General features: G+C 45.4%; 3 gene segments (V, D, J or C); all 3 read right to left on the bottom strand.

The window, feature by feature from the left end:
* Window positions 1-214: 214 nt before the first annotated feature.
* LOC133473838 (T cell receptor alpha variable 18-like) lies at window positions 215-1,959 on the bottom strand. The segment is given in 2 exon segments: window positions 215-701; window positions 769-1,959. Coding segments are annotated over 2 exon segments (441 nt in total).
* A 193-nt stretch (window positions 1,960-2,152) lies between these two features.
* On the bottom strand, window positions 2,153-3,340 carry LOC133473841 (T cell receptor alpha variable 26-2-like). The segment is given in 2 exon segments: window positions 2,153-2,639; window positions 2,712-3,340. Coding segments are annotated over 2 exon segments (393 nt in total).
* A 4,719-nt stretch (window positions 3,341-8,059) lies between these two features.
* Window positions 8,060-10,016, bottom strand: LOC133473840 (T cell receptor alpha variable 18-like). The segment is given in 2 exon segments: window positions 8,060-8,546; window positions 8,614-10,016. Coding segments are annotated over 2 exon segments (441 nt in total).
* Window positions 10,017-23,946: the final 13,930 nt, after the last annotated feature.

Raw genomic sequence — 23,946 nt, forward strand, 5'->3', positions numbered from 1 at the left:
TTCAACTCAGGCAGGAAGTGTATACGTGTGAGTGGCAGCCGCAGAGCTGTTTCGGGGTCACACACGCATGCTCTTCCCCATAGCATACTGTACTTTTTTAAATTGTATTTATTTAACAAAGCATGTTTATAAACCACTGGTCTATCAACTGACTTCTGTGCAGGCAGCTCGGGTTCAGTTCGCGCTCAGTGATGGTGTGAATGATTTCTGTAAGTGGATCTCATTTCTTTTATTGGCAACATATAAACAAAATATTTCTTTCAAATTCAACACACCAAAGAGAAAATTGTTAACAACCATTCAAAATCAAGCCGTTCGCTCCACACCCCCAATGTGACGTGGCACGAGACGGGTGCAGGTGTTTTTGTGCAGGCACGCCAGCGGATGTGTCAGCGTGGGCCGCAGGGCACAGTAGTAGAGTGCCGAGTCGCTCAGCTTCACGCTCTCGATATGCAGAGGAGCTTGCGTGGCGCTGGCGTCCATGCTGGAGCGAAACCTGTCGGCGTACTTCTTCTCCGTCTTGCCCTGACCGATCTTTGAGATGCTCAGAACAAACTCGGGTGCTGCGTTCACTTGCTGTTTGTACCAGAAGATACAGTCGTCGCTCTGTATGCTGTCGTAGCTGCAGTCCAGCGTCACCCTTGCGCCCTCCACAGCGTAGACATCGCCCGCCGGCTGGTGCACTGTTTGCTGACCGTTTCCTGTCAAGAGAGCGACAAAGGTGTTCAGACGCCAGCTGAAAGCAGCAGTGACCTCAAATGACCTCACCGAGACTCAAAGCAGCCGTCAGCACGCACACGAGCACACGATTCATGTCTGCACTGGCAGTCTGCGTGAATGCTGACTTGTGGCTGTGGAGGTGCGGCCTTCGCTTCCTGTTGCAATGACATCAACGTGCACCTTGTCAGACATGTCCTCCGTCATCGCAGCACCGCACAGTGGTTCTTCCCTCTCGCCTGAATGTCATCTTCATCACATCTGCTTCTACTTCGTCTTCGGAATACTGCCTGATAAGCCGGTGTGGAGGAGAAGCAGGCTTTTTCTATGACACAGGCAGGCCCATGTCACTGCTAGCCAAGTCACATAAGGTTTCCAAGTTTCCTTCAGCAATCACCATGTGGTCTCCGGATCTCATCACACCACCTTGAGAAGAAAAGCCACAGATGTGGACAGAATTGTTGGTACCCTTCTGTTTGACAAAGAATGAAAGTGGCCTGGACAAAATTAATGCCTCTATAGCTTTATATTTCTTTGCTGAACAATTTGAGCCAATCACTACAATCAAACAATTTCTGTAAATATTAATGAGATTTCCGAATCATTTCTGAAAAGAATTTAGGACGAGTCCCTAAATTATATAATGATTTTGGTTTAGGGCAGAGATGGGCAACTGGCAGATAACTTGCACATCTGTGAAGGCACCATTAAAAGCTGAAATGTACATACAGGTTTCGGAGCAACATATGCTGCCATCCAAGCAATGTCTTTTTTGGGGGGATTTCCCTGCTTATTTCAGCAAGACAATACCAAGCCACATTCTTCCCGTGTTACAAAATCGTGGCTTTGGAGTAAAAGAGTGCGCGTACAAGACTGGCCCGCCAACAGTCGAGGCCTCTCTGCCATTGAAAATGTGTGGCACATTATGAAGTGCAAAATACGACAACAGAGACCCGTTGAGCAACTTAAGTTGTACATCAAGCAAAAATTGGGAAATGATCCAGCCGCAAAGCTTCAACAATTTGTGTCCTCAGTTCCCAAACACTTACTGAGTGTTGTTAAAAGGAAAGGTGAAACATGCTTTTTTGGAAGGTGTTGCAGGCATCAAATTCAAAACGAGTGAATATTTGCAAAAAAACAATATCAGTTTGAACATTAAATATTTTGTCTTCGCGGTGTAGTTAATTGAATATAGTTTGAAAATGATTTGTAAATCATTGCATTCTGTTTTTATGTATGTTTTACACAACTTCATTGGAATTGGGGTTTGTATGAGGTTGGGAGGCAGTTCACATCCAAACAGCAGCTCCGGGAGGCTTTCGTAACATCCCGCAAAGAAATTCAAAACAGAACTTCTCCCAAAAGTCCAATGGATGCAAGAATTGGGAAGCTGCTATCAAACAACAGGCCCTATTCCAAAATTTAAGTCAAACTATTTTCAGTTCTTTAAAACCTATAAAATGTCTTGAAACACTAATGTGCATAATAATTTGAAACAAGGTAAATAAAGTTTTGTTTTTTTTTGGGAGATTTTTTTTGTAAGCTACTAGAGGGGAGTGTGATGTGATGAGCTTAGGAAGAGGAAATGTTCTTGTAACAAGAATGTGGCGCTTGTGTCACTGTGGTCTTCACAGCACAGTAGTACACTGCAGAGTGCTCAATTGTCACATCCTCGATGTGCAGGTGCACTCGTCTCCTGTCACTTTCCACGCTCGCCGATATTCCTTGCTTGGCGTTGAACGTGCTGCCGCTTCCCAAGTGGGAAAGCAGGAAGTGTGGTGCTTGTCCAGGAAGTTGTTGGTACCAGAAGAAATAATCACCACCAGTAGGCACTGTGGCGTAAACGTACGACAGTGTCACCTGTTTGCCTTCTGATGCCAACACTTCGCCCGTGACTGCCTCAAGCTGGTCACCGCTGGCGCCTGAAGGATGAGACAAGCGTGTTTCAGCATGAACCTGTCGAGTGACCCTTGACCTCGGCGAGCAGCACTCACCTGCCACAGTGATGACGAGCAGCGACCAAGCAGACAGAAACATGCTGAATGAATTTCCGTCAACTCCGCTCTTCTCTTCTGCACCCGAGCTCTTACCTCACAATGTCGTCACGTGACTCAAACTCCACCCTATTGCAGACTGACAGAACAAAGTTTGATGGGGGAGAAACAGACACTTGTAGAAACTGAGTGCAAGTGAGGCGACAGTTCATGAAGATTGCAAAGAGTTGTGTATTGGCCCCACACCGAGCAGCCAAGTCACATGGATTTGTGTCTACAGAAACATTCAAGTGAATAACACCGTTACATGTGCACAATAATCAAAGCAAAATCAGTGGTGAACCAACAAATAGTTATGCAACCAAATCGCGACTCTTTCCACAGGAAGTGGTGGCCATGGCACCTGCGTCACAAATGACAGCAGTTATGGTTTCTGGCTCAAAAGCCATATTGTCCCATTCGTGCGTATGTTCTTTTTTACGCATTATTTTTAACCAAATAATTCTTATCCCCAAAGTAATTGTGGACGACTTCATGAACAAAATGAGTTGAATTGGAAGCTGACCAGTGCGACACCATAATCCACAGAAGATGAGAATTGATGAGAATTGTTTCTGGCAGAAGCAGAAGGTAAGGATGATCAGCCGAATAAACATAGTTGAACCAATGATGAGGCAGATTGAAGCTTAACAAAGATCAAGACGTACATGTACAATCTGTACATCACGACAGATTCCGAGAGGTACATTATCTTCTTCTCAACAATTTTAAAGACGTCGTTATCGGCATGATAATTGATAATGTTAGGCCATTCCTCCTCCTTAAGTTCTGACAGGCATTTGAGCAAGAACTGTGGTCTTAGCTGAAAATAGCTTTTGAGTGGAACTTCGAAAAGACCCAACATGATGTCATCAGCTGAAGAAAATAATGAGGCCACAGGTGGTGGGCGTGGCAGGTGAGGGTGTAGGTTTGTGTCACAGTGTGCGTTGTTGTGTGGATGCCGCTGTGGGCTACAAGATTGTCATCAGGGGTGGTACGAGTTTCACGGTGGAACACAGTAGGAATTCCATTAATACTATGGCTTGTATTTTTCATTATTGGTACTGACTAAATTGCCTTTGAACATATTTATTTGTCTTTCTTACTCTGCTTCATTCTTCTTCGTGGTTGATTCAGCTGCTTGTTTGTGTCACGTATCACAGCTTCCTGATAATGCCTTAGTGCCGTGGCAACACGTTGAGTGTGTTGATGAAAATGTACCCCCTTTTTTTTTATGCAAACGTGGAGAAACACGCGTCATGACGTCACTTACACTAGGCGAAGGGTGTCCGGTCAACATGAATGACATAAAAGTCAAGTGGGACGAGGAATGGACCCCTGAGGAACGCCACTGTGGAGAGGCCAACACTTGTGAAAAAGTCCTTTTTGTTTTAAAATTTGAGCAAAAAAAGCTAATCAGCACCTTAACCATGCCACCCCATAAAGGTTCTCATTGTTTCCTTGTTGAAGCTTTTCTTGAGGTTCTTGTTGAGGTAACAATTGATGTGTGTCAGGAAGCTGGAGATTAGTTTTCGGAAACGGAACCAGAGTAACTGTGGAGGCTCGTAAGTTTGGCTTTTATGTTTACAACGTAAACAATACTAAAGAACATGGACTGAGAAAGATTCCGTCTCCCTGTCCATTTTCTCTCCTGCTGAGCCTGTTCATGGTTACGGAGGAGCTTTAGCCTATCCCAGTGGAATTTTGATGAGAGCATAGTTTTTGGAATGTGGGAGGATTTGTGTATTTATTTAGCTTTAAATTCATACTTTAGTTAGTCAGAGAGATTCTTGTTCAAGCATCTTATGAGGTTCTTGTTGAGGAAACAACTAATGTGTGACAGGAAGCACCAGGTTACTTTTTGGGAGTGGGACCAGACTGAGAGTGGAGACCTGTAAGTGATTTATTTATTTTTTGTTTTAATTAAAAGTTGAAACAGAAAGTTAGTTGGTGCAGAGATTTTGTGTATGAGCGTCACATTTTGTAAATGTGTACTTGATGTTTGGACACAGAACCAGATTGAGTCTAGAAGCTGGTGAGAGGAAACCGAGAAAAGTCCAGTTGTCAGCTCCATTTGATTAAATGTTGGAATTCTGTTGCCGAGATGTTCTTTCGGTTAGTACGTGACTGGACCATTTTGCCCCAATGTGATATCAAGTTACATATTATGTGTGAAACTTCCACGTTCTTTCTAATGATCTTAATGTAAAGACTGAAATAAGTCAAAAAACCTGACTAAAATGCACCCAGACCATTTTATTTATTCATTTATTTATCTTTATTTTGTATATTTGCTATTTGTTGCAAGGACACAACAGTTCTTATGAGGTTCTTGGAGAAGTTATTTAGGTTCTTGTTAAGGAAACAACTGTTGTGTGTCAGGAATCAACAGGTTACTTTTTGGAAGTGAGACCAGATTGACAGTGGAGGCCTGTAAGTGGATTTTTTCTTTCTGAAGACAGTCGTTTTGTTTTAATTAAATGCTGAAACTGAAAGTTAGCTGGTGCAGTTTTAGTCTATGAGTGTCACATTGTGTAAATGCGTACTCGTTGATGTTTGGACGCGGAAACAGACTGAGTGTAGAACCTGGTGAGCAGAAACAGAGAAAAGTCCAGTTGTCGGCTCAGTTTAATGGAATGTTGGACTTCTGTTGTCAAGAGTTTCTGCTTGGGCAACAGGTCAAAACATGAGTCGACCATGTTGTCCCAATGTGATATCAAGTTACCTGTTTTGTGTAAAACTCCCACATGGTCAAAAGCAACACATCGAACAGCGCAAGCTTCTGGCCCAATTGTCACGATGCGTTTTCACTGCTTAACGATAGAATGCGGTCGGTGTTTAGGGGAAGATTTTGAGCCGTCCTTCTACAAACTTGAGGCGGGCAACCTGAAGGCGTGCCTCGCCACCGGCTTCAGTCGACACAACGCCACGGAGAAGGCGGGAAAAGGACACATGTTCGAGGAGTCACACGCCGTGCGGATATCGGACGACTCGCTATACAACCAGGTGGCGCTGCTGTCAGCCGCACATAACGACACGTGCGAGGAAGGTGAGGAGCGCGGCCTCGGCCTCTTGTCGACTACGTGGAGTCATCGCCTCATGTCACTTCCTGTCATGCCGCCACAGGTGACAGGGGACCAGGGCGGTGCCGGGACGCTTTGGTGCCAGGTTGGTATTGAACATGCGAGAGTCGCAGTCTGCCGGGCTGAGTTAAACGTGCATGTCGTTGGCAGACGAGAAGGTGAACCTCCTCTCCGTCACCGTCCTCGCCCTCCGCCTGGTTTTCGCCAAGACGCTCGCCATCAACTGTGTCATGACACTGCGCCTGTGGTTTGGCGCCCCTGAGTAGCCAGTGCCACACCACCACCTTCCTCTTCCTCCAGTGTTTGTGATTGAACTTGAAGGTTTTCTTCATGTCAGTGAGCAATAAAATGTGTCATTAAATCAAAAAAGGTTGTTGCTTAATTACAACACACCACAATACAAATGAATTATGACAGAAAAGTCTATGGCTACACTGGAAAACAACCTGATGACAATGGAATTCAATTTATCAAGAAATGGATGTGACTATTGCATTTGATGAATTTGTGAAAACTGCTATATGACAAAAAAGTTGCTCGTAAAAGGAAAACAGATAATTTGCAAAACAGAACTAAGAAAGCAGAAAATAAACATAAGAATCTAAAAATAAGTTAGTATAAGTATCCTCATAAGAGAATATGTAAATTTTTTTTTTATTGAATTAGTGAAAATGTATAACAGCTAATGCAAATGTATAGACACAAATAAAATACTCACCAAGAGTCACGATGAATTCAGAGGAAACCGGTCGAAAGCCCTAGCCTGAACAGAACTCATCTAAGAAATCCCTAACTCCGTGGACAACAAAAAAAATTGTGATTGTGACATTAATGCATTTGAGACAATGAATCACAATAAATTAATAACATTAACAACAACAACATTCGAACAATATGGGATTCGGGGTGAGTTTTGAATTGGGTGAGGAGCAATTTGGAGAAAAGGCAACAGTTTGTGATGATGGATGGATATCAGTCAGAATTCTTGGACAATGCTGGTGTCCCACAGGAGTCAGTGCTGGGACCAATGTTATTTAACGTACATAAATTATATTTGCAATGTATAAAAATCCTTCAAATGTATCCTATATTGCAGATGACACCGACATGCTGGTTTCTGGAAGCCATTACACAATGCGCAATAGCATTCAATAGTGAACAGGGTGTCAAACAGGGAAGTTGTTGACATGAGTGACATGTTCTCCAGTATATTGAAGGCGTGCTCGTTGGCATGTGGGAGTCAATCGCCATGCAATTATTGTTATTATGAATACTTTATGAAGAACAAGTTAAGAGGACAGCAAAGCTGCACAATCATCTGTGATTCAAATGTGGCTAACAAAATGTTTATGAAGTTTACGATGTGAGTTTGCCTGTGTTTTTGATATTGGTTGTGTCTTCGCGACTCTTTCCAAAGGAAGTGGTCGCCATGGCACCTGCAATCTGTGACAGATGACAGCAGTTATGGTTCCTGTCTTAAAAGCTTACTGGGACCGGATGTACAACCCCAATTCCAATTAATGTATTGTTTTTAGCAAATAATCATTAACTGTTTTGGATTCGTGCATTTTTGGGTCCTATCCACTGTTCCGTTCATGACAACCATAAAATTCAACGTTATTGATTATTTGCTAAAAACAATAAGGTTTATCAGTTTGAACATTAAATATCTTGTCTTTGTAGTGTTTTCAATTAAATATAGGTGGAACATGATTTGCAAATCACTGCATTCCGTTTTTATTTACGTTTAACACAATGTCCCAACTTCATTGGAATTGGGGTTGGACATTGTAAGGAGGAAATGGAGGTCAGGTAGAAAGGCCTTTTCACACTGTACTTGAGTAGTGTGAAAAGGCCGCGGGACAGCGCACCGGGGCAAGCTTGCCCATACTTGAAAATGCTAACGTGGTTTATATATGTTATATTCATCATCGTCATGACTTTCTGTCAGTCATATGACCTTGTTGACCCTGATGAGAAGGTGGAGCAGCGTGTTGTTTGTTTTGTGCGTCTTCAACTCAGGCAGGAAGTGTATACGTGTGAGTGGCAGCCGCAGAGCTGTTTCGGGGTCACACACGCATGCTCTTCCCCATAGCATACTGTACTTTTTAAAATTGTATTTATTTAACAAAGCATGTTTATAAACCACTGGTCTATCAACTGACTTCTGTGCAGGCAGCTCGGGTTCAGTTCGCGCTCAGTGATGGTGTGAATGATTTCTGTAAGTGGATCTCATTTCTTTTATTGGCAACATATAAACAAAATATTTCTTTCAAATTCAACACACCAAAGAGAAAATTGTTAACAACCATTCAAAATCAAGCCGTTCGCTCCACACCCCCAATGTGACGTGGCACGAGACGGGTGCAGGTGTTTTTGTGCAGGCACGCCAGCGGATGTGTCAGCGTGGGCCGCAGGGCACAGTAGTAGAGTGCCGAGTCGCTCAGCTTCACGCTCTCGATATGCAGAGGAGCTTGCGTGGCGCTGGCGTCCATGCTGGAGCGAAACCTGTCGGCGTACTTCTTCTCCGTCTTGCCCTGACCGATCTTTGAGATGCTCAGAACAAACTCGGGTGCTGCGTTCACTTGCTGTTTGTACCAGAAGATAAAGTCGTCGCTCCGTGTGCTGTCGTAGCTGCAGTCCAGCGTCACCCTTGCGCCCTCCACAGCGTAGACATTGCCCGCCGGCTGGTGCACCGTTTGCTGACCGTTTCCTGTCAAGAGAGCGACAAAGGTGTTCAGACGCCAGCTGAAATCAGCAGTGACCTCAAATGACCTCACCGAGACTCAAAGCAGCCGTCAGCACGCACACGAGCACACGATTCATGTCTGCACTGGCAGTCTGCGTGAATGCTGACTTGTGGCTGAGGAGGTGCGGCCTTCGCTTCCTGTTGCAATGACATCAACGTGCTCCTTGTCAGACATGTCCTCCGTCATCGCAGCACCGCACAGTGGTTCTTCCCTCTCGCCTGAATGTCATCTTCATCACATCTGCTTCTACTTCGTCTTCGGAATACTGGCTGATAAGCCGGTGTGGAGGAGAAGCAGGCTTTTTCTATGACACAGGCAGGCCCATGTCACTGCTAGCCAAGTCACATAAGGTTTCCAAGTTTCCTTCAGCAATCACCATGTGGTCTTCGGATCTCATCACACCACCTTGAGAAGAACAGCCACAGATGTGGACAGAATTGTTGGTACCCTTCTGTTTGACAAAGAATGAAACTGGCCTGGACAAAATTATTGCTTCAACAGCTTTATGTTTCTTTGCTCAACAATTTGAGCCATTCACTACAATCAAACAATTTCTGTAAATATTAATGAGATTTCCGAATCATTTCTGAAAAGAACTTAGGACGAGTCCCTAAATTATATAATGATTTTGGTGTAGGGCAGAGATGGGCAACTGGCAGATAACTTGCACATCTGTGAAGGCACCATTAAATGCTGAAATGTACATACAGGTTTCGGAGCAACATATGCTGCCATCCAAGCAATGTCTTTTTTGGGGGGATTTCCCTGCTTATTTCAGCAAGACAATACCAAGCCACATTCTTCCCGTGTTACAAAATTGTGGCTTTGGAGACTGGCCCGCCAACAGTCGAGGCCTCTCTGCCATTGAAAATGTGTGGCACATTATGAAGTGCAAAATACGACAACAGAGACCCGTTGAGCAACTTAAGTTGTACATCAAGCAAAAATTGGGAAATGATCCAGCCGCAAAGCTTCAACAATTTGCGTCCTCAGTTCCCAAACACTTACTGAGTGTTGTTAAAAGGAAAGGTGAAACATGCTTTTTTGGAAGGTGTTGCAGGCATCAAATTCAAAACAAGTGAATATTTGCAAAAAAACAATATCAGTTTGAACATTAAATATTTTGTCTTTGTGGTGTAGTTAATTGAATATAGTTTGAAAATGATTTGTAAATCATTGCATTCTGTTTTATATATGTTTTACACAACTTCATTGGAATTGGGGTTTGTATGAGGTTGGGAGGCAGTTCACATCCAAACAGCAGCTCCGGGAGGCTTTCGTAACATCCCGCAAAGAAATTCAAAACAGAACTTCTCCCAAAAGTCCAATGGATGCAAGAATTGGGAAGCTGCTATCAAACAACAGGCCATATTCCAAAATTTAAGTCAAACTATTTTCAGTTCTTTAAAACCTATAAAATGTCTTGAAACACTAATGTGCATAATAATTTGAAACAAGGTAAATAAAGTTGTTGTTTTTTTTGGGAGATTTTTTTTGTAAGCTACTAGAGGGGAGTGTGATGTGATGAGCTTAGGAAGAGGAAATGTTCTTGTAACAAGAATGTGGCGCTTGTGTCACTGTGGTCTTCACAGCACAGTAGTACACTGCAGAGTGCTCAATTGTCACATCCTCGATGTGCAGGTGCACTCGTCTTCTGTCACTTTCCACGCTCGCCGACATTTCTGGCTTGGCGCTTAACGGGCTGCCAGTTGCCAAGTGGGAAAGCAGGAAGTGTGGTGCTTGTCCAGGAAGTTGTTGGTACCAGAAGAAATGATCACCACCAGTAGGCACTGTGGCGTAAACGTACGACAGTGTCACCTGTTTGCCTTCTGATGCCAACACTTAGCCCGTGACTGCCTCAAGCTGGTCACCGCTGGCGCCTGAAGGATGAGACAAGCGTGTTTCAGCATGAACCTGTCGAGTGACCCTTGACCTCGGCGAGCAGCACTCACCTGCCACAGTGATGACGAGCAGCGACCAAGCAGACAGAAACATGCTGAATGAATTTCCGTCAACTCCGCTCTTCTCTTCTGCACCCGAGCTCTTACCTCACAATGTCGTCACATGACTCAAACTCCTTCCTATTGCAGACTGACAGAACAAACTTTGATGGGGGAGAAACAGACACTTGTAGAAACTGAGTGCAAGTGAGGCGACAGTTCATGAAGATTGCAAAGCGTTGTGTATTGGCCCCACACCGAGCAGCCTAGTCACATGGATTTGTGTCTACAGAAACATTCAAGTGAATGACACCGTTACACGTGCACAATAATCAAAGCAAAATCAGCAACAGCAAAATTATTTTAACCCAAATAATTCTTATCCCCAAAGTAATTGTGGACGACTTCATGAACATAATGAGTTGAATTGGAAGCTGACCAGAGCGACACCAAAATCCACAGAAGATGAGAATTGATGAGAATTGTTTCTGGCAGAAGCAGAAGGTAAGGATGATCAGCCGAATAAACATAGTTGAACCAATGATGAGGCAGATTGAAGCTTAACAAAGATCAAGACGTACATGTACAATCTGTACATCACGACAGATTCCGAGAGGTACATTATCTTCTTCTCAACAATTTTAAAGACGTCGTTATCGGCATGATAATTGATAATGTTAGGCCATTCCTCCTCCTTAAGTTCTGACAGGCATTTGAGCAAGAACTGTGGTCTTAGCTGAAAATAGCTTTTGAGTGGAACTTCGAAAAGAGCCAACATGATGTCATCAGCTGAAGAAAATAATGAGGCCACAGGTGGTGGGCGTGGCAGGTGAGGGTGTAGGTTTGTGTCACAGTGTGCGTTGTTGTGTGGATGCCGCTGTGGGCTACAAGATTGTCATCGGGGGTGGTACGAGTTTCACGGTGGAACACAGTAGGAATTCCATTCATACTCTGGCTTGTATTTTTCATTATTGGTACTGACTAAATTGCCTTTGAACATATTTATTTGTCTTTCTTACTCTGCTTCATTCTTCTTCGTGGATGATTCAGCTGCTTGTTTGTGTCACGTATCACAGCTTCCTGATAATGCCTTAGTGCCGTGGCAACACGTTGAGTGTGTTGATGAAAATGTACCCCCTTTTTTTTTATGCAAACGTGGAGAAACACGCGTCATGACGTCACTTACACTAGGCGAAGGGTGTCCGGTCAACATGAATGACATAAAAGTCAAGTGGGACGAGGAATGGACCCCTGAGGAACGCCACTGTGGAGAGGCCAACACTTGTGAAAAAGTCCTTTTTGTTTTAAAATTTGAGCAAAAAAAGCTAATCAGCACCTTAACCATGCCACCCCATAAAGGTTCTCATTGTTTCCTTATTGAAGCTTTTCTTGAGATTCTTGTTGAGGTAACAATTGATGTGTGTCAGGAAGCTGGAGATTAGTTTTCGGAAACGGAACCAGAGTGACTGTGGAGGCTCGTAAGTTTGGCTTTTATGTATACAACGTAAACAATACTAAAGAACATGGACTGAGAAAGATTCCGTCTCCCTGTCCATTTTCTCTCCTGCTGAGCCTGTTCATGGTTACGGAGGAGCTTTAGCCTATCCCAGTGGAATTTTGATGAGAGCATAGTTTTTGGAATGTGGGAGGATTTGTGTATTTATTTAGCTTTAAATTCATACTTTAGTTAGTCAGAGAGATTCTTGTTCAAGCATCTTATGAGGTTCTTGTTGAGGAAACAACTAATGTGTTACAGGAAACACCAGGTTACTTTTTGGGAGTGGGACCAGACTGAGAGTGGAGACCTGTAAGTGATTTATTTATTTTTTGTTTTAATTAAAAGTTGAAACAGAAAGTTAGTTGGTGCAGAGATTTTGTGTATGAGCGTCACATTTTGTAAATGCGTACTTGATGTTTGGACACAGAACCAGATTGAGACTAGAAGCTGGTGAGAGGAAACAGAGAAAAGTCCAGTTGTCAGCTCCATTTGATTAAATGTTGGAATTCTGTTGCCGAGATGTTCTTTCGGTTAGTACGTGAGTCGACCATTTTGCCCCAATGTGATATCAAGTTACATATTATGTGTGAAACTTCCACATGTTCTTTCTAATGATCTTAATGTAAAGACTGAAAGAAGTCAAAAAACCTGACTAAAATGCACCCAGAACCATTTTATTTATTTATTTATTTATTTATCTTTATTTTGTATAGTTGCAATTTGTTGCAAGGACACAACAGTTCTTATGAGGTTCTTGGAGAAGTTATTTAGGTTCTTGTTAAGGAAACAACTGTTGTGTGTCAGGAATCAACAGGTTACTTTTTGGAAGTGGGACCAGATTGACAGTGGAGGCCTGTAAGTGGATTTTTTCTTTCTTAAGACACTTAGTCGTTTTGTTTTAATTAAATGCTGAAACTGAAAGTTAGCTGGTGCAGTTTTAGTCTGAGTGTCACATTGTGTAAATGCGTACTCGTTGATGTTTGGACGCGGAAACAGACTGAGTGTAGAACCTGGTGAGCAGAAACAGAGAAAAGTCCAGTTGTCGGCTCAGTTTAATGGAATGTTGGACTTTCTGCTTGGGCCACAGGTCAAAACATGAGTCGACCATGTTGTCCCAATGTGATATCAAGTTACCTGTTTTGTGTAAAACTCCCACATGGTCAAAAGCAACACATCGAACAGCGCAAGCTTCTGGCCCAATTGTCACGATGTGTTTTCACTGCTTAACGATAGAATGCGGTCGGTGTTTAGGGGAAGATTTTGAGCCGTCCTTCTACAAACTTGAGGCGGGCAACCTGAAGGCGTGCCTCGCCACGGGCTTCAGTCGACACAACGCCACGGAGAAGGCGGGAAAAGGACACATGTTCGAGGAGTCACACGCCGTGCGGATATCGGACGACTCGCTATACAACCGGGTGGCGCTGCTGTCAGCCGCACATAACGACACGTGCGAGGAAGGTGAGGAGCGCGGCCTCGGCCTCTTGTCGACTACGTGGAGTCATCGCCTCATGTCGCTTCCTGTCTTGCCGCCACAGGTGACAGGGGACCAGGGCGGTGCCGGGACGCTTTGGTGCCAGGTTGGTATTGAACATGCGAGAGTCGCAGTCTGCCGGGCTGAGTTAAACGTGCATGTCGTTGGCAGACAAGAAGGTGAACCTCCTCTCCGTCACCGTCCTCGCCCTCCGCCTGGTTTTCGCCAAGACGCTCGCCATCAACTGTGTCATGACACTGTGCCTGTGGTTTGGCGCCCCTGAGTAGCCAGTGCCACACCACCACCTTCCTCTTCCTCCAGTGTTTGTGATTGAACTTGAAGGTTTTCTTCATGTCAGTGAGCAATAAAATGTGTCATTAAATCAAAAAAGGTTGTTGCTTAATTACAACACACCACAATACAAATGAATTATGACAGAAAAGTCTATGGCTACACTGGAAAATAACCTGATTACAACTGGGATTAAATTTATTAGGAAAATTAAGTGACTATAAAAATTGATGAATTTGTGAAAATATTTAGATTCCTATATGCTTGCTTGATGGATGGACATCAGTCAGAATTCTTTGCCACTGTGTGTGGTGTCCCACAGGGGTCAATGCTGGGTCCAATGTTATTTAATGTACATAAAAGATATCAAACTCCTTGAAATGGATCCTTTTTGCAGGTGACACAAGCATGCTGGTTTCTGGCGATAATTCTTAGCAATTTCTCTCCACACTGACCGAGGAATGTTTTTATCTATTTATATATTTTTGATTATGTTCCGAATACAGACAACCATTTATTCAATTATTGTAGTGATGAATTAAAAAAGGCCATGAAGCTTCTCAATACACAATGATAAATAATTAATCTAATACTACATGGTTATCAGTGTTCAGTATGCCAATACTTAATAGTGACTGCAGAACTTCATACTAATCAGTAAATTATTTGTTGCGAATACAATACATATATATAGTATATCAGTGATTGATAGGAAAGACATTGCACAATATGCCATATAAAAAAAATTGTGGACAAGAACATGTCAAACAGGAAGTTGTTTGTGAGTGACATTATACAGTATGTATGATGCGTGCTCATTGGCATGTGGGCGTGCACCGCCATACATTTATGATTGTTATGAATATTTTATTAAGAACAAGTTAAGAGGACATCAAAGCCGCACCAGCATTTATGTTTCGAATGTGGCTTACAAAATTTTTATGACATTTGAATGTGAGTTTGCCTGTGTGTTTTTGATATTGGCTGTGTCTTCGAGACTCTTTCCACAGGAAGCGGTCCCCATGGCACCTGCATCACAGATGACAGCAGTTCTGGTTTCTGTCTCAAAAGCTTACTGGGACAGGATGTAGATTGTGGGGAGGAAACGAAGGTCGGGTAGAAAGGCCTTTTCAGACGGTGCTTGAGCAGTGTGAAAAAGGCCGCGGGGCAACGCGCAAGGACGCCACCGCCCTGGTGCAAGCTTGCCCATATTTGGACGTGCTGACGTAGTATGTTTATCTATGCTATATTCATCATCACTTTCTGTCAATCATGGGACCTTATTGACTCCGATGAGAGGGTGGAGCAGCGTGTGTCTTTTGATGCGTATAAATTAAGCACAAATACAAATTTACCTCTGCTCACTACCTCTGACCTCTCTTCATGGCAAGAGCCATCAAAGAACCGAAAGGTTAAAGGTCAGGAGATGAAAGTCTAGCAAAGGTCAATTTTAGATGAAATACTAATACACAAGCTTTAAACCACAGGAGAGCCAAAGTGGAAGTACTCGTTCATGTAGCGCAGGGGTGTCAAACTCATTTTTTGTCTCGGGCCGCATTGTAGTTATGATTTCCCTCAGAGGATAGAATAGTGAAATGTTTAATCACCAAAATCAGATTACCATTACACAATAAATTGAGGGATAACTCGTTTTATCAGAAGACAAGGATGATAGTTTGTTCAAGTATTGTTTAAGTTACTGTAGAAGAAGGGTTTGGTAACAGAAAAATGCAATATCTCACCATTATTGTTTATTATTATGACAATTTGGAATTTGGGTACAGATTTTAGCAAAAATCACGGAAGTTGACGAGATTTGCTTTCGCGGGCCACATAAAATGATGTGGCGGGCCGCATCTGGCCCCCTGGACCTTGAGTTTGACACCTATGATGAAGAGTAATTAAGTGATGCATGGAGACTGTCTTCCGAACCTGGTCAATCCCTCTGCCTTTGCACTGCAGTATCATCACCTCCAACAGTTTGGCAGCGTGACACTCTGCTTCCTCACCTGAATCTGTGGTCAGCACCTGGGACAGGAAAAACAACCAAAACTCACCAGCCGGTCACATGAAGCTCCAAACCTCGGAACTGTTTTATTCAGTTCAGATTGTGTAGACCTGAGAGCAGCATAAGAAAACATTACCTTTTTGCACATGCTGGAGATGATCTCCAAGTTCTTGGGGTTGGCGATGAAGACATCTGTATCCACAGTGACAATAAAAATTATTGCAAACTGTTCATTTTTTGTTGCGCAAGCCGACTGTTTTCTCCAATTCTTTAGATATTGTAAGATATTGTTTAAGGTTTGAGTATTTTCATATAATTTTATCAATAACGGTAAAGACGGGGCCCTTGAATTTCCATCCATCCATCCATTTTCTACCGCTTATCCGGGTCGGGTTGCGGGGGTAGTAGCTTTAGCAGGGACGCCCAGACTTCCCTCTCCCCAGCCACTTCTTCCAGCTCTTCCGGGGGGATCCCGAGGCGTTCCCAGGCCAGCAGAAGGACGTAGTCTCTCCAGCGTGTCCTGGGTCGTCCCCGGGCTCTCCTCCCGGTGGGACGTGCCCGGAACACCTCACCAGGCTGACGTCCGGGAGGCATCTGAATCAGATGCTCCAGCCACCTCATTTGGCTCCTCTCGATGTGGAGGAGCAGCGACTACTCTGAGATCCTGCATTCTGCTTGGCCAGCCTGCATTCCGCTTGGCCAGCCGGTACCCATCAGCTGGCTCAGGAGTCCCACAGGCCAAAAAGGCCCGATAGGACTCCTTCTTCAGCTTGACGGCATCCCTCACCATTGGTATCCACCAACGGGTTCGGTTATTGCCGCCACGACAGGCACTGACCACCTTACGGCCACAGCTCCGGTCAGCCGCCTCAGCAATGGAGGCGCGGAACATGGTCCACTCGTACTCAATGTCCCCCGCCTCCCTCGGAACTTGAGCAAAGTTCTGTCGTAGGAGGGAGTTGAAACTCCGTCTGACAGGGGATTCTGCCAGAATGTTTGAGGCATTTTGCTAATATTTTTGTCACAACGGATATTTATATTTGTACAATATAAAAAGTTTAGTTGGATGCATGAGTAATCTAGTGTATGTATTCCTCAATCTATTTTTTTTTACCAGATGCCACTATCAAGAAAATAAAAAGTGCCATATCGCACAGCCCTACAGTCTTACTTTTTACCCCAAATGTTTTGAGTTTTATCCACTTAGATCGATTGAACCATTGTTCTGCACTGCACAATTTTTCATGCGCATGTCAGGTTAACAATCCGGAGGCCCGGTGGCCCTCACAGTTCTGAGGAGCGGGGTTCAATCCCCGGCCCCGCCTGTGTGGAGTTTGCATGTTCTCCCCGTGCCTGCGTGGGTTTTCTCCGGGCACTCCGGTTTCCTCCCACATCCCAAAAACATGCATTGTTTTTGACAACTCTAAATTGCCCGTAGGTGTGAATTTGAGTGCGAATGGTTGTTTGTTTGTATGTGCCCTGCGATTGGCTGGCAACCAGTTCAAGGTGTACCCCGCCTCCTGCCCGATGATAGCTGGGATAGGCTCCAGCACGCCCGCGACCCTAGTGAGGAGAAGCGACTCAGAAAATGGATGGATGGATGGATGGATGGGATACACCCCAAGATTTATTACGTAAATGTTGTACGCTGTTGAGGCTGCTGACAGCAACCCACTCCAAGTAAAATTATGCAGGCTGAACCTATGCGAGAAGCCACATCATAATTTCACTTGGAGCATCAGGTTTTCGTTGACTTGGAACTACTTGAATAACTCGGTTAACATATTACTAAACTTGATATTCTTCTAACCTGTCATTCTTTAAATAAAACTGTCATTACATGATAGTATAATAGATCACACAAGTGCCAAGACATGGTATTGAATAAATTAAACAAAAATGTAATAAAAAGGAACAAGTTGTCAATATTTTGTCAGTTGAAATTATGCACAGGGGCTGATTGAAAGTGAGTAAACCAAAGCAAATACAAGCAAAGTAAACTGTACAATGTGATATAGTTACAAATTTACATTATGTGATATTCCATCAAAGCACAAGTTGAATACAAGCTATAAACAAATGCAGTGATCATGTATAGTCTCCCTCACAAACGTTTGAAAGAATGATGTTGGGATGAATGCGGTAAGGCTTTGTAAAGTAATTTTTCTATGTGTGTTTGTATTTACTTCTGCTCCCACACCAAACACACTGAAAAGAGCCTTCTGACTTTCATTGGAAGTTTGGTTAAGAGAGGCTACATGTTGTATACAGACCGCATTTTGTATTTTGACATGAAAATATTTTGAAAAAACACTGAACATTTCTTGCAACGTAACTGAAAAATAAGAATCGGCAAGTCTTTCCGTGAGTGACCAAGGATTAAACCCCCACCAAAAAAAAAAAAATCTGAATCATAATCTTTATTAATCGTGAACATATACAAAAAAAAGATTCCTCTGCATTTTACCCATCACGCGTGGATACAGCAAACATACACACTTGTTCGTGGCACACGCTAGAGCAGAGGGTAACTTAAAGGCCAGATGTTACGAGGTCAGTTAAAATGTATATTTGCATTGTTTATATGTTATGTAATACATGCACGTAACAGCAAGTTTTCAACCATAGTTTAGCTAAAAACAAGGGTTTTATGACGCTTATTGAGTCCTCCCCGAACATACCCGATGCTCAAGACACCGGGGTGTGGTTACTCTATCCACCCCAAGGGCTACCAGAAGTGACGTTACAATTGCCAAACACACTATACGCAATGACGAGCAACGAGTTGGCCTTTGTGGAGGAGGAGGATTTTGACGTCCAGGAGCACCCAACTGCACGACAATACCTTTTATATATTCATATATGTTTCAGTGACACGTCACAAGCGTTTACATAGGATGCAGTATTCCTATATATTGTGTGCCCCTCGTTCAAGTTGCGTTATAACACGCCGCACAGAAAGTCTTTGCCGTGTGTCTGTTGGCTTGTCATACAGGCAAAAGCACAGACAACAGTACTGAAAAGTACTGCATGGGTCTTTTTTTGCAACTGCCTAGTGCATCGTTTGGAAAGGGTTTCTAGAGTTATCAAGAAACATCCATCCATCCATCCATTTTCTGAGCCGCTTCTCCTCACTTGGGTTGCGGGCGTGCTGGAGCCTATCCCAGCTGTCATCGGGCAGGAGGCGGGGTACACCCTGAACTGGTTGCCATCCAATCGCAGGGCACATAGAAACAAACAACCATCCGCACTCACATTCACACCTACGGGCAATTTAGAGTCTCCAAATAATGCATGTTTTTGGGATGTGGGAGGAAACCGGAGTGCCCGGAGAAAACCCACACAGGCACGGGGAGAACATGCAAACTCCACACAGGCGGGGCCGGGGATTGAACCCGGGTCCTCACAACTGTGAGGTTGACGCTCTAACCAATCGGCCACCGTTCCGCCTATCAAGAAACATTTAAAAATATTTTTCCTCTGACCTTTAAGTGCCCAGGGAGCAGTTCGGAGTATTGGTCTCTTGCTCAAGGACACCACAGCCGTGGGTCCGGGGAATCTTGGGGGTGGGTGGTTCTTGGTACTTCTTGGCCACGGTTGCCGAAATTATGTTTACAAGAGGCCACTGTCACAAAAGTGCCAAACCGGGAATATGCAGGGGTCTATTGTATTACCTTTATTGTTACTTGTGTTTTTACGAACTTTATTATTTTACCCTTTTTCATTGTGTTTACCTGCCCAATTTTATTATTTCCAACATATCAAACTCATCTTGCTTTCATATTAACCCTAATTATGAATATAAACAATTTTATACTTGAGACTATGTGAGTCCTGAGATGGACATGTCATGGAAACAATGAGTCCCTGGAACTCATCACGGAATACAGATGCAGTAATCCTGCGCAATGTCATTGTTCCTGCTACATGGCCCCGCAATATTGCATATAACAGGTGTTTACCCTATTTTTTATACTGTTTGTCCAATATTTTGTGTTATTCATTGCTCTTGTTCTCTCTCAGTATGTGAAATGTGTTTAGGCCTGTCCGAAGACGCAGATTGATCGTACTTTATGCGCCACTGCTAATTTTTGTGCATCTGAGACGCGGTACACACATCAGACAAGATCCCTGCATAATACACAACATTAGTCCCAACATCTGAAAAGATTCCGCAAACTATGCGTGCTTGTCTTTTTGTATCTTGCAGACATCGCTGAAGATCTTCGTACTGAGGGGCAGGAGCCAGAGCCCCCTCTTATTAAAGAGGAAGTGAAGGACGAAGAGGTCCACCACATCAAAGAGGAAGAGGAGCCCATTTCAATTAAAAAAGAGGAGAAAGACCTGGGGTTTGTGTGTCCCAATGATCCTAGGAGCTAAGATGTCTGGGGCTTCACGCCCCTGGTAGGGTCACCCATGGCAAACAGGTCCTAGGTGAGGGACCAGACAAAGCACGGCTCAAAGACCACTTATGACCAAGACAATATGGACTCATGTTTCCTTTGCCCGGACGCGGGTCACCTGCACCCATGGGGCCCGGCCGGGCACAGCCCGAAAGGGTAATGTGGGTCCCCCTTCCCATGGGCTCACCACCTGTGGGAAGGCCCATAGGGGTCGGGTGCAGTGCGAGCTGGGCGGTGGCCGAAGGCGGGGACCTTGGCAATCCAATCCCCGGCTACAGAAGCTGGCTCTCGGGACGTGGAATGTCACCTCTCTGGCAGGGAAGGAGCCCGAGCTGGTGTGTGAGGTCGAGAAGTTCCAACAAGATATAGTCGGATGCACAGCTTGGGCTCTGGTACCAGTCCTCTCGAGAGAGGTTGGACTCTCTGGAGTTCCCCACGGTGAGAGGCGCCGAGCAGGTGTGGGTATACTTATTGCTCCCCGGCTCGGCGCCTGTACGTTGGGGTTCACCCCGGTGGACGAGAGGGTAGCCTCCCTCCGCCTTTGGGTGGGGGGACGGGTCCTGACTGTTGTCAGCAGTTCAGAGTACCCACCCTTTTTGAAGTCCTTGGAGGGGGTGCTGGAGAGCGCTCCCGCTGGGGACTCCATCGTTCTGCTGGGGGACTTTAATGCTCACGTGGGCAATGACAGTGAGACCTGGAAGGGCGTGATTGGGAGGAACGGCCCCCCGATCAGAACCCGAGCAGTGTTCTGTTATTGGACTTCTGTGCTCATCACGGATTGTCCATAACGAACACCATGTTCAAGCATAAGGGTGTCCACACTTGCACTTGGCACAAGGACACCCTCGGTCGCAGTTCGATGATCGACTTTGTGGTCGTATCATCGGACTTGCGACCGCATGTCTTGGACACTCGGGTGAAGAGAGGGGCGGAGCTGTCAACTGATCACCACCTGGTGGTGAGTTGGCTCCGATGGTGGGGGAAGATGCCGGTCCGACATGGCAGGCCCAAACGTATTTTGAGGGTCTGCTGGGAACGTCTGACGGAATCCCCTGTCAGAAGGAGTTTCAACTCCCACCTCCGACAGAACTTTGCTCATGTTCCGGGGGAGGCAGGGGACATCGAGTCAGAGTGGACCATGTATCGCACCTCCATTGCTGAGGTGGCCGACCGGAGCTGTGGCCGTAAGGTGGTTGGTGCCTGTTGTGGAGGCAATCCCCGAACCCGTTGGTGGACACCAACAGTGGGGGATGCCATCGAGCTGAAGAAGGAGTCCTATCGGGCCTTTTTGGCCTGTGGGACTCCTGAGGCAGCTGATGGGTACCGGCTGGCCAAGCGGAATGTAGCTTTGGTGGTCGCTGAAGCAAAAACTCGGGCACGGGAGGAGTTTGGTGAGGCCATGGAGAAAGACTTCCGGACGGCTTCGAGGAAATTCTGGTCCACCATCCGGCATCTCAGGAGGGGGAAGCAGTGCACCATCAACACTGTGTATAGTGGGGATGGGGCGCTGCCGACCTCGACTCTGGACGTTGTGAGCCGGTGGGGAGAATATTTCGAAGACCTCCTCAATTCCACCGACACGCCTTCCCATGAGGGAGCAGAGTCTGGGTTCTCTGAGGCGGGCTCTCCTATCTCTCGGGTTGAGGTCACCGAGGTGGTTAAAAACCTTATCGGTGGCAGGGCCCCGGGGTTGAATGAGATTCGCCCGGAGTTCCTCAAGGCTTTGGATGTTGTTGGGCTGTCCTGGTTAACACGCCTCTGCAACATCGCGTGGACATCGGGGACAGTGCCTCTGGATTGGCAGACAGGGGGATCATACTCCTCAGCCTCCCTGGTAAGGTCTATTAAGGGGTGCTGAAGAGGAGAGTCCATCGGGAAGTTGAATCTCAGATTCAGGAGGAGCAGTGTGGTTTTCGTCCTGGCCGTGGAACAGTGGACCAGCTCTACACTCTTAGCAGGGTCCTCGAGGGTGCATGTGTTTTGTGGACTTGGAGAAGGTGTTCAACTGTGTCCCTCGGGGTGTCCTGTGAGGGGTGCTTCGGGAGTATGGGGTACCGAACCCCCTGATACGGGCTGTTCGGTCCCGGTACGACCGGAGTCAGAGTTTGGTCCGCATATCCGGGAGTAAGTCAGACTCATTTCCGGTGAGGGTTGGACTCCACCAAGGCTGCCCTTTGTCACCGATTCTGTTCATATCTTTTATGGACAGAATTTCTAGGCGCAGCCGAGGCGCAGAGGGGGTCCAGCTTAGTGGCCTCAGTATTGCATCACTGCTTTTTGCAGATGATGTGGCTCTGTTGGCTTCATCAAGCCATGACCTCCAACTCTCACTGGAGCAGTTCGCAGCCGAGTGTGAAGCGGCTGGGATGAGAATCAGCACCTCCAAATCTGAGACCATGGTCCTCAGTCGGAAAAGCGTGGCAGGCTCTCTCCAGGTCGGGGATGAGATCCTGCCCCAAGTGGAGGAGTTCAAGTATCTTGTTCACGAGTGAGGGAAGAATGGAACGGGAGATTGACAGGCGGATCGGTGCAGCGTCTGCAGTGATGCGGACTTTGTATCGATCTGTTGTGGTAAAGAAGGAGCTAAGCCGGAAGGCGAAGCTCTCAATTTACCGGTCGATCTACGTTCCTACCCTCAACTATGGTCACGAGCTATGGGTCGTGACTGAAAGAACAAGATCCCGGATACAAGCTGCCGAAATGAGTTTCCTCCGCAGGGTGTCCGGGCTCTCCCTTAGAGATAGGGTGAGAAGCTCGGTCATCCGGGAGGATCTCAGAGTAGAGTCGCTACTCCTCCACATCGAGAGGAGCCAGATGAGGTGGCTGGGGCATCTGATTCGGATAACTGCCGGACACCTCCCTGGTGAGGTGTTCTGGGCACGTCCCAATGGGAGGAGACCCCGGGGACGACCCAGGACACGCTGGAGAGACTACATCCTTCGGCTTGCCTGGGACCGCCTCGGGATTCCCCCGGGAGAGCTGGATGAAGTGGCTGGGAAGAGGGAAGTCTGGGCGTCCTTGCTAAAGCAACTGCCCCCGCGACATCGGATAAGCGGTAGAAAATGGATCGATGGATGGAGAAAGAACTGGACCCCCACATCAGACAGAAAAAGGAGGAGGATATCACCAAGTTTCCATCGACTGGTGTCCCTTTGAAGATTAAAGATGAAGGTCAGTGAGGAGAGCAGAGGGGCGGAGCCTCCAAGCAGCAGCTCAAGTCAACACATGACAACAGAAGCTGATGGAGACCACTGTGGAGGATCACAAGCAGACGGCCTATTAGGTCCACTATCAAATAGTGATGACATGACGTTGCACTCGACTCATGATGATGATGGACAGTCTGAAACTGATATGATATTTCAGCCTGACAACAAACGATGGAAATGTTCTCAATGTGGGAAAACAAAAAAACAAAAAATGTACCGGCATTACCAGATAACTTGCAACCCTTTACTGCTCAGTGACTGTTTTTTTTTTGTCAGTCTTTATGTCTCAAAAGTGTTCTCTGTCAATTGACTGTCTGTTGTCATACTAGAGAGGCTCCATCTACCGGAGACAAATTCCTTGTGTGTTTTTGGACAAACTTGGCAAATAAAGAAGATTCTGATTCTGATTCTGAAGAGCACTTTTAAACAACACGTGAGAACACGTACAGGGGAAAAACCATTTTCCTGCTCAGATTGTGGCCAAAGATTCTCTATGAAGGGAAGCTTAAAAATACACACAAGAATGCACACTGGTGAGAAGCC

Source organism: Phyllopteryx taeniolatus, unplaced genomic scaffold (genome assembly GCF_024500385.1).
Source record: "Phyllopteryx taeniolatus isolate TA_2022b unplaced genomic scaffold, UOR_Ptae_1.2 contig_56, whole genome shotgun sequence".
In the NCBI taxonomy this organism is placed as follows: domain Eukaryota; kingdom Metazoa; phylum Chordata; class Actinopteri; order Syngnathiformes; family Syngnathidae; genus Phyllopteryx; species Phyllopteryx taeniolatus.